This window comes from Zophobas morio, unplaced genomic scaffold (genome assembly GCF_036711695.1).
Source record: "Zophobas morio isolate AGI-343-1 ecotype UQ-CSIRO unplaced genomic scaffold, CSIRO_AGI_Zmor_V1 ptg000005l, whole genome shotgun sequence".
NCBI classification, from domain to species: domain Eukaryota; kingdom Metazoa; phylum Arthropoda; class Insecta; order Coleoptera; family Tenebrionidae; genus Zophobas; species Zophobas morio.
In genome coordinates this window covers 6,570,757-6,582,838 of record NW_026972110.1, presented here as the reverse complement: position 1 = coordinate 6,582,838, position 12,082 = coordinate 6,570,757, and the positions used below count along the sequence as shown (strand labels likewise).

The 12,082-nt window shown below is 31.5% G+C and overlaps 1 protein-coding gene across 2 annotated transcripts in view; it reads left to right on the top strand.

Moving 5' to 3' along the window:
* Positions 1-5,869: 5,869 nt before the first annotated feature.
* Positions 5,870-12,082, top strand: part of Ctrip (circadian trip) — a 38,147-nt gene continuing 31,934 nt past the window's right edge. The window contains exons 1-4 of one of the 2 annotated variants that reach the window (XM_064046767.1): positions 5,870-5,959; positions 6,649-6,890; positions 6,949-7,424; positions 11,022-11,392. In XM_064046767.1, coding sequence (XP_063902837.1) covers positions 6,735-6,890; positions 6,949-7,424; positions 11,022-11,392 — 1,003 coding nt within the window. In that variant the 5' untranslated portion in view covers positions 5,870-5,959; positions 6,649-6,734. The other variant, XM_064046769.1, reaches the window with a different exon arrangement.

Genomic DNA, 12,082 nt, shown 5'->3' with positions numbered 1-12,082 from the left:
GGCGTCCGTCATCGTTTCTCTGTCATAGTGAACTTTTCTACCTGCGACAGGAACCCTGTTAGATTAGTGCCTAATAGTGACCAGTTCACTTAAGTTTATGTTTCCATGTGTTATTATTTGCGATTTAAAAAAATAAATTTAAAAACCGCGCCCTTCTGAAGTGTGCACGTTACGCTACTGACTGACTGGCCGTTGTCAGATTCTGATGATTCACCATGTGGAACTTAAAATAATCCATCTCTACCAACCTTTGTCCTTCAACACTTGGTAAGTGCAATCTGAAGTTCAAGTGTTTATTTATGTGTATACATCGAAAGAATGTCAGGTAGAAATTAGTTTTATTTGAGTGAGTTTGTCTTCTGAGAACACAGGACTACTAAAATTATTAATTAAACCACAATCGAACAAAATGATCTGAATATTATAATTCTTATTTTATCATTATTATATAAAGACGTGCGTATTCTTCACATTTTCGAGAAAATGGGGTGACTCGTTCTTAATTTGACCAATAAAAAATTGGAACTGCTGTTCTTGGTTTTTCTCAGGCAAAAAAAGTTGAATTTTTTTTAGATACCCCGTATAAGCAAATCTAAAAAATAATAATGCAGTAATAAATCACAAGTATAGACTCAGCATACTTTGCACATGTAAGATTAAAATAAGTTCACGTATTCATTAATTTTTTTGAGACACCCCGCATAAGGACATCTAAAAAATATGAATGGAATGATAAATCACAAGTGTAGACTTATCATATTTTGGACATTTTACATAGGATTTATTCGGCAAAATTTTGGGATGTAGTCATCAATTTTCTAGGAAAGATGAGCAACTACATTTGGATTAAAAATTTACCATGCTTATGATAACTCTTCAAGATTTCAAAGCATTCGGTTTTGTAGTTCCTGATTAAATCAAGAAAATAAATTCACGCATTCATTAATTTTTTTTGAATCACCTGTATATGCAAATCCAAAAATTATTAATGTAATGATAAATCACAAGTACAGACTCATCATATTTTGCACACTTTAGATAGGATTTATTCGTCAAACTTTTGAGCTGATGTCATCAATTTTTTGGAGGGAATAAATAAATATATTTTGATTAAAACTTTATCATGCTTATCATAACTGTAAACCATCTGCAAGATGTCAAAGCATTCGGTTTTGCAGATTCAAAATTAAATTACAAAATGTTCTTTCATAATTTTGATTTTTTTTTCCAAAAATCTAGACGTTTCGGGTAAAAACTCAATTCGGAGCCATAAACTACATGTGTAGGACCAGGGATGTAGGACTATGTTATTTTATACAATTTAGAACCCATTTACTATGTACAATTTTGAAGTGACGTCATCACATTATGTTGGTGAGGATGATTAGACAAATTTTGGTTAGCGTTTTAGCATCTACATGATATTTCTAATATACGAGTAAATACAAAATTTGACAACAATCGCCCAGTACTTTCGGAGATTATCTGTCTAATAAAAATCCGTGATGGCAGACAGACGGACAGGCGGATAGACGGACAGACGGACAGACGGACAGACAGAGAGACAGATGGGAACGGGAGACCTATTTCTTCGTACTGTTGGGGTCATGAAAGGTTGAGAAAACGTAAAAGTAGAGAGTCGTTTGACGGACTCGATTACAATATTTCCTTCGCCTACGCTCGGGTAGTAAAAAGTTAATCCCGATCTTACTTTCAAGTATACAGAGTGTTCTGTGTTTAAAGTATAACACACAACTTAGTTTTTTTCAAATGTAACACAATTCTTACATATTCTAATTCACCCCTTCTAACGCTTTACAACCAAAGTTTATTTTTACATTATCGTTTTCCGGGTTGGAACAGTGTTAACTGAGTTTTTGGGCTCAACGTTTCGCACACTTTCGTAAGTGGCATCTTCAGGAGCAAGGTTAAGAATAAGGCAACGTACGACACGGTAACTCAGTATGTCAACCATACGAGAGGCGAAACGCTTTTTATTTTTAAAAATCCATTGCGATGTTGCCATGTTATTCCAATTTTCTTGAAATTTTTTAGCGTTAGAAGGGTTCATAAAAAATCGCAGTAGGGTTATTTTTTTAATTTGTGATGCAATATTTTATGGAGACATAAATACAGGTATGCGTTTTGTTATAGTATAAATAAAATTGAGTCTTATTATACAGAGTGTTTATAAAAAAAAATAAATTATGTTTTACAATTTTCAAATTTTTCTATTTTTTGTTGTCTGTGTTTTTTGTTAAGTATTTTTCATATTTAAAGTTGATAGTTGTTGCGGTTTATACTTTTATAAGTGTATAGTAAAATTTGGTTTAGTTGATACCACAAAAAATTGCGGACTTTTACTTATCCTTCCACAAAATATATACTGTAACACAGCTTTTAAAAATTACCTTATTGCGATTTTTGTGAATCCTTCCATTGTCAAAAAATTTCAAGAAAATTGGAATAACGTGGCAACGTCGCATCGGAATTAAAAAAACATGTAGTTATAAAGTCTAACAAGAGACTAATGAGAAAATGTAAAAAAATATACGACATTTCAATTAAAAGAACCAAATTGAGTGTTACGCCTTAAAAACAGAACAGTCTGCGTAATTAAAAATAATTTTAGAGTATATTCCTGAAAGAACCATACAAATTTGGTCTTTAACTTTTCTTTCTATTTCTAAGAATTAATGATTGAAGCCCGCGCGCTTAGTGACTCAACCAAAAAAATGGGTAAGACATTACGTACTTAAGGAAATACCATTTTAACCATATCAACTGAAATTTTCAAAACTGAATCAATTAAATTAACTTGGGACGAGGCCCGCCATGTAAGCTAATAATGAAAATGACGTTTCAAGGTCTCACTAATAAGTGTTAGATATTATATGATAATAATTTAAAAAATCTTTCTATAAAACCTAACAATGTATTCGTAAACAATAAAATTGATAGTTTATTTGAAATGTAATGATAAAATGAAAACATTTTTATAAGCCATTTTCAGTTATTAGAGCAAAACCTCGAATTTTCAATGTATTTGTACAGTAGCGGTCATTTCTACGGAACCACTCGATAAAAGGTCAAGTTGGTAGCCCTGTCATCTAGTACTTTACGTCGAACGCGGTTGGTAGCGGTAGTTGATATGGCAATCGAAACTAGCACAACACGAATGTTTCGGTTGCCCTCATTTATGCCGCACTGTATCCCGTGCAGACTGTATGTTCTGTTCATCTATTTATTAAAATAAAATATCTACATTGACAATGGGGCCATCTAACCTGTCAAATTTTTGACACATATGTTTTCCCCCAGAAACCCGTCAAGGCCACTTACACTAAACAAATTTTGAAAATTTACACTAGGGAGTGGTTCCATAGAAAAGATCGCGACTTTAGATGAAAAATTTTTCAGATTAGGGAAGACTATGGGACAATTTTTCATTTTTTTGGTTAAACCTTGCGTGTCAATAAGCTTACGTTTATAGTCCTAGTCATGAATGGTGGGTTGCCTAGAATACAGGAGTGAAAACTGTGAAAGACGATTCCATGACGGCAAAAAATTCAGGCTGTTCCAGTATTTTTAACTGCCATTAATAATGTCGCGATTAAATCAAAAATCGGTTTATCGAAGCTCAATAAGCATGAACTGCAATTAATTTCCCAATTAAAGCGGTGTTAGTATATCATTTGAGTTGTGGCTTTCCATTTTGATTTTAATGTATTTAATTTATTAACATTCACATGTACAAGGTTTACTGATTTAATCAAAGAAATGAAAAGTATTTCCATACCTTATTCTAGTCTGAAAAGTTGAATGCTTTTTACATTCATCTAATTAACAGACGGTTATCAAATTTCCTACCTTCTCAAATATTGCTTTGACTACTCTAGGCTTTAATAAGTTACTTACCTGTTGAATTTAAAATAATAACACGCCCGAAAGAAAGTACCTAGCACAATTTTTGTTAACATTGAAGAATGCAATGAAGTATACCTACATATTTTTTCTTACCTAAATACACTGACCGGCAAAAAAAAACGACCACCCTGAAAAATTTCGCAAAACCACTTTAAAAATTATTAATTTAACTAGTTATCGTTATTTTATTAAAGAACCATTCACTATTAACACATGATGTACAAATTAGCAAAAAAGGAAAACAAATAAACGGAGAATTAAATTTAATTTAACAAAGTAACAGAAACAAATCAAGTACCATATTTTCTTAAAAAAAAAACAATCAAGGAGACTGTTGTAAACAGTGTTTTTCATCATTTGCAAGTTTTGCAATTAATAAACGTTTTCACCCGAAAACAATTCCATTAACTCTTACAGACGTCTCTCAAATTGTCGCTCTGTTTCGGTTATTTTGTTAAATTAAATTTAATTCTGCGTTTATTTGTCTTCTTTTTTTTGCTAATTTATACAACATGTGTCAATAGTGAATGGTTCTTTAATAAAATAACGATCACTAGTTAAATTAATAATCTTTAAAGTTTGGTTTTGCAAAATTTTTCAGGGTGGCAGGTTTTTTTTGCCAGTCAGTGTATGTAGTATTTTATTTGCTATTTTGTTTTGTAATTTATTAGAACTATTTTTTCTCTTCATGTTCTGTGTAAAAATGTAACTTATGTATTTAATATTTATTATTTCATTTAATTTTTTACAATTCTACAAATAAATTTCTTACATCATAGTAACTATAATTATTAATTACCGTGCTTCCTCTCATGTGAATCCTGTCCTGTCCCGATCCTCGGTGCAACCCTCTTGACACTTATTTCTACACAAAAATGAAATTTTGTAGACGTAGAAAATTTTGTGTTATTTCAAAATTGTTGTCGACGTAGATGGCTGTGAAAAATCTAGATAAAGTTGGCAGTAGGTACATCTAGCAATTTTAAAATTATAAGAAAATTCTTTGCTGACATTTTAATTGTCTCGTAATAAACAGGTGTATCAATCGATGGTGTAATCTTCGTCGTTTTAAATTTGCTTATTTATTTTTTATAATAAAAGCAATGCCGTTTTTAAACAAAAGGGAACGTCAGTTTGTCGGTATTATCACGAACATCTTTCTGCGTGTTTTTTTTTTTTAGAATAAGGATTCAATGATTTTTTAACCATATCCTTAAACTGATGAAATTGACATCTAGTTCCTTTTTCGTAACTAAATCTAAAGCTGAGTTGCACAATCATGGCCTACTGCATCGACATAATTTGCAATAACATAATCGAAGTAATTTCTTAAAATTTCATTATTTCAGTGGACTAGAAAGTGTTAATAATAAAAAAAATATACGTGTAAATTTTTAAAAGGTATGGTGACGCTTCAAACTACTTACAAACCCTGTTGGTGTTCGCTTCTACTCAGTCCATCTTGATACAAAACTTTGTTCGAGTGTAACTTTCTGCCAACTTTAAACACAAAGGTAAATTAAATTTTATTCCGTTGTTTTATTTTACATTATGCAAGCTAAAGGGTTGCTGTATAGAGCTATATAAATACACAATAACGAACAGTTTATGTAACGACTAAATTTGACCTCGAGCTGTTTTGATTTGAAATTGCGTTTATAATTATTGTCGTTTGTTGTATAAATTAATTTTATTTAAAATTGTAGGGAAGACACTCATCTGGAACATCTGGTCCGTCTTATACATATTTATTAATTATTATTTTAACGGAAATGACAGTTTAATTGAATTTTTGAAACAGTTGACCTGAAATATCGACAACAGTAAAATAGACAAAATAGGTATCCGCTACCGAGACTGTAAATGTTGCCGATTGCCGAAAACTGTTGTGCGTTAGTTAAAAGCTGTACAGATGGCGCGACATTCACCTTTATTATTGTAAAACTCGCTTATCACACTAAAACAGAACGATTATGGTGCGCCATGGATATAAAATTTTTGTGAACAAATTCGCAGTTTAATCGTATTTATTGTAAGTTTTGTGTCGACTTTAGTCAGGGTGCAAAAGTTGTTTGGTGTGTTGAAGGGTCTGACTGGTTTCTTGGAACTGGTTCTGCGAATTTTTCAGTTGTGTGAATGGGATTTTTTAGTTATATGGTTACAGGGCAGTCGTGCTGCAAACTTGACAGTGTCTCCCAAAATTTATTCATTTTGGACATTTCCAATTAGTTTTTGTAAGTTTAGGGCGATAAGGTGTGGAGAAAAAGTAGTGATATGATGTATATAATAGGTAGGTGATGTGGAAAAATAGGGATAAATGAGTTTGAAGGCTCGTTCAACATCCGTACCTACCACAGTCAACTGATAGTTTTATTGCATTTTGATATCCAATGTCATATTTGTGCCCATGTAATGGAGCTGCTATGCCTTTGTCCATGAAATTGAAATTGCCTTGTCTCCAAACACATTCAATTATGGCGATTATTTTTAGAAATAGTTAATCAGACGTTCGCCATGTATTTCTTCTTGGAAAATTTTGTTGGATGTTTTAGTTCAAGTAGAAATTTTTAAACAATCTGACATTTTCTTGCAATTGTTTATTTATACGACTTGATGACTCAAGGCAAATATTTGATTTGTCAAAGATAGATTTTTAAATTGATTGGTTTGGCCATGTCATAAGACATAAAATTTGTAATTAATCACACGACTACATTTCAGTTCACAAACATAACAAAAAAAGAGCACGCTGAATTAAAAGGGAATGAGTGTCGCTGGTAAGTGGAGGTGTCTGGAACGCTTCGTCTATGGCAGATCCAGCTAACGCAAACGCTGCTGCCAGCACAAGCCGCCGCAAGCGTGTGCTGCCCCCGCAGCCACGTCCTGAGGCCAAGCGCCTTCGAACACAAAAAGAAGAAGACTCGAAAACTAGACATTCTCGCAGAAAGATATCATCACCCAACGTAACACCATCCTGCCATTTTTCTAACCTTAGTGACTGACGGACGCATTCCGTTTCAGGTGGACAACACTGAAATCGATCTGGCTGATAATAAACACCCTCACAGAAAAGCAACCCATAGAACCCCAAAAACAAATAAAAACGAGTTTACAGCACCATCGACCTCTAAACAATTACGGAACAAACAAGTTATTCCATCGACATCTAGAACTTCAAGATCTCATCCTGACATTTTTGAGTTAGAACTACCTGAGGTTACTAGACAGAGACGCAACTTCAAGAAAAGCGAAGTCATAAATCATAGACATAACAATATTGATAACTTGAAAAGTGATCCAGAACCTTCATCAAGCTCAGTAGATAGTTTCAATACCGAAGCAAGTACTTCAAAGTCATCTACTTCTTCTAAACATAAGTTAAAGAAATTTAGGAAAAGCTCAAGTTCTCCTACATCCTACACAGGGGAATCAGAGGATCAGTGGGACACAGCTGAAAAGTCCGATACATCACATAGGTTAGGAAAACTCCGAATTAGGTGTGTATACTTGTTTTCAAATTATTTCTGGTTTGCAAATATGTTTCAATTCGCGTAATTTTTTTCAGTATGTAGTACATGTTTTAATACTTTCTCATTTCTACAATAGATTAAGGGATAATAAAAATCTAAATACTTCAATTTTGGTGTCTGTGATCACACCACATGCACAAAATTATTTTTATAGCTTAAAGTAAACTTTACAAAAATGATGAATTTATTGAAGTTGTTAGAGTTAGGAGAGCTACATTTGATGAGGTCTCCTCATCTTCCTTTTCTTTTTGTTTTATCGTGGCCATACATTTATTTTTTGTCAAGAAAGTTTTCTAACATCATCAATCCAAGGTTACACTATGAAGGACAACAATTCCGCTAGTTCTAAGGAAGTATCCAAAAAAGACACACAGCAAATATTAATGTTAGGTGTTTAATAAATAATTTTCAGAATGTAGTACATATCCCTCATTAACAGACTTAATTATTATGAAATTTTAAATATAACTTTCATTATTATAATGCGCGAGCAATTTTTTTTACAACATATTTTTTTAATTTTGATAAATTTTTGCATCACTATTTTTAAAAATTAATTTTTCAAATATTTATGGAAACTTCGGAACGCTAGTTTCATCACTGTTTTCAGCTTACAAAACTAGGTGTCGACTTTTTTTGTTGGAAATGAGAAACGGTAAAAGAAGCTTGTGTTATAGAAACTCCTATTTTTAAAGATGCGTGACGCATAAATTTTACTAAAAAAAACTAAACTTTTTAACAACTGCCTTTGCATTGTAAAAAGAAAGGAATAGACAAGTTATATTTAAATGACACACTAATCTGTCCAGTAGTTTCGGAGATTACTTGTCAGGAGATCTAAAAGTAAAATTGTAGAATGAAATTTAAATTTATCTTGAAACGTACATAATGAACTTGGTTGAAATTTTGGCAGTAGATTGACTTTAACTTCATAATCACAGACTGTTCAAATGTATATTTGTTTATTATAGTTTTATTAATGAATTGTTGGACGAGCAGAGCCGCCTTTTAAAAGATATACTATCCAATTCTATATAACTAGGTGACACTGTATTTTGATTATGAAAGGTCCCGTTATTTCATATAATTTTAATTTTAAAATTTTACAATTTTATTCTTAATCAAAAATTGCCATATAATCCTTTATTACAAAATACAGCCCAACATGCATTGGTTATGTTTTAGAGCCTAAAAAAATCGGCCTAAATAACTTTGGACCAATTTTTTTTTATTTATTTTAAAAACTATGAAAAATTAAAACACTAATATGAAAAATTAACATTTTAACATAAATTAGACCATTTGAGGCAACAAACTCAGTCAGATTTAAAGACTAGATGGAAATTGTTAAATTTCAAACATTAATCATATTATATAACATCTATCACAGTAACTTGAGATAAAATAAAACAAAATGAATTATGTACCTGCTCTATATCATTATCTTTAAATAATTAAATTTATTCCGCAATTGGGTAATTTCCACACACTGTATCCAGCTTCGTTATATTTTGTTATTTAAAATCGTAAGTGAACATGTATCCTGTGATCAAGATAATTTGTAATCTAATCATTTTTAAACTCGAAATCTGTGTCAAATTCAGATCAGAATCTAATATAACAGTGGAGCATGCAGACTCATTTTAGTACAGCACTGCATACTACGAATTTTATATTGCTTTGATCTATATGTTTTAAGGTGTACAGTGAATAATATGTAATGTGTTACGCCTGAATATTGGAAGATTCTCAAAGAAATTGATATTTTTATTGTAAAGTTGTTTTGCTTCTTTTTGAAACAAAACATTTACCAACATCGTTGGTATTTTGCTCATCGTGTGAGTATAAATAAATTAAGTTTTTTATTTTAGCACAATAAAAATTTTGACGCAATGATATACAATTAACACCATCATATTTTGAGTGCACCATTATCAACTGAATTTAGTAATATAAATGCACGATATAATAATAGTCAATGATAACTCGATTTCTATTATCTTTAAGATGATTTTTGATAATTTTATTCGTTTTAGATTTAAATGATAAAACAAAATGCATTATTAAAAGTATCTAGATAACAAATAAAGTACAATAATATACAGAACATTTTTAGCAACTTTTTGTTTTTATTAATGCTCATGTATACATTCATGTTGCAGTAAAATTTAGGCCTGAATCTAAAAAAAAAGTATGCTCAGTGTATGGATGCTTCCTATTGACAAAACTTTTGATGAAACGAAGCCTTTTATAACATTCATGAATTCTGATTTGTAGTTTTCATTACTATTTGCGTCTCTTTGTGGGACGTTTTAATACCTTGCGCACGTCATCTGAAAGCTCATGAGAAGATAATCTCTTTTTTTAATGTTCGACTTACCAGGTTAAAACTCGATGTCAGTAACAGTAATGATAAAAGTTTGAATATTATTAATTTTTTGCCTAAATGGCAGTGGAGTGGTCGGATTCACATTCACAATCTTATGTTTGTGAACATTTTTTCGGTTATAAATATTATATTTTAAACATTGAACCGTATTTTTGTTTCCTGAAAAATATCAAAATTATAGTCATCTTGTTTATTTTTTTTCCTATTTGATAACTGCAACAATATGTTCATACTCGTTTCTATTACCATCTGTGAAAGTACTCATCATTAGAAGATAGGAAAACGTCGCTCATAAGCAACACCCGATGATGTTTGAATAAATATGAAATATTTATGCTATTCGATATACAAATTATTCTCATATGACAATATATAAATATAACAACAATCACCATCACTACTAGTTATAACAAACAACATGTCTTTTTTACTTAGTACAGAAAGTATCTAAAAATTATATATTTTGTAAATATGTGACTTTTATGATTTCTGCGTAGCGCCAAGGCTATGGATATGAAACACGATAACGTAACATTAACCTTTTTAAACTATTCACAAATACGTGTTATAAAACTGTTAAAAAAATTGAACAAAAAGGATTTATACTAATTCTCATTCTAAATAAACACTATTAAAAGCAACAAAAAAGTTTCCAGTAGATGCAAATATACAAATACATGTAAAATATAAGAATTGAAAAATGCTTTCATTGGAAAAGGCATGCCGTTAATTAATTTAATCCATCAGAGAAATCGACATTTTCAAAGGACTGTGACGTAAAAAGGGTAACACGTGATTCAACAAAAGGCCAATGACCGTTCACATTTGTGTTCAATAAAAGGTACAGAGTAAACATATGGGAATTGGAAAAAGTATTAAGAGTCATAATGATAAATAATAATTTAATTAATTAAACATCAACTTTTAATTCATATCTATCTAACGAAGGTTTTGTTTTAGCTGTAGTTGTATGTATATGTATTCAGTGTTTTCTGCTGAACGCAGACATCAACTGTAATTGTCTGCCATTAATTGAATATCATATACCTGCTTACACCATAGCCTTTTTAAAATAGCCCGCTTTCCCGGAACTTCGCGAATAAAACTGAATTGTTTTTTTTTTTTTTTTTGATTGCTAGTTGTATGTGTAAAATGATAACATATATATTTTTCAGATATAAATTGGATATTAAAGATTCCGTTAAACAGAAGCATAACCATAAACGTTCAGATCGCAGCAGAAATAAAAACGAGTTAAACTGCAATCACAAAAAGTACGAGGTAGATCCGACGAATTCAGACGATAGTTCCGAAAGACAATCGCACGTGCATAAGTATCCGCTTCGAAGTCATAGTCGCAGTTTGATTCAACAAAATTCCGAATCTGGTTACTCTCACTCAAGAAAATCGACATCAGAACGAGGAAAACGTGAACTCGTAGCGCTGGGGGCGACGAGCAGCCAGCCAACTACTCGCGAGGAGCAAGAGCCCTCACGGCTTACGCGGAGTGGAGCAGTGCTGAGACGCAGCACGCGAAATAGCAAAGGTAAGTTATTCTGTCTTTGTAGAAACGATGTTGTAATATATACTTTGGATAAATGGACAGGGACGAAAGACGTAGAAGACATCCAATTTATAAATTCTTATGTAAAGAGATAAAAAAAGCCACAATCCCGAGACACATTATAAGCTTTCCTTTGCAATGAATACGTTACGCAAATGCATGATGCTGGGACGTCACCATTTTTAACCATTGTCTTCATAATTCAGTACAGTTTAAAGTTCACTTTTTTTTTGTTTAGAAAACAACGTCAACGATTCAAGCATTGTGTCAGTAAAAATTTGGCAAAGGTTATGGTTGTATCACAAAATACGTCTAAGGTTGCTTACTGACGTGTGCCAATATCTTCAATAACACCTTGGATAGAATTGTTAAATAGTTAAACTTCATAAATAAGTAAAATATGCAAAATATTGAATATTTAGTCGTTGTTATATTAATACCTATGTTTAACTTGTACCCCAATGAATACTTGACATTGAATATTGAAACGAACGTGTATTTTGCTGTTTCATTATTCATCGTAAGACCACCTCGCAATTTTGCAAAATTTCCGATTTAGTAAATAAAATATACATATATTGAACAGTACTGTAAAGACACTGTTTTAAAAACACAGAAAATAAATTCAGGGTGTCGAAAGATACCGACTTTATCCAAACACAAACAAATTAT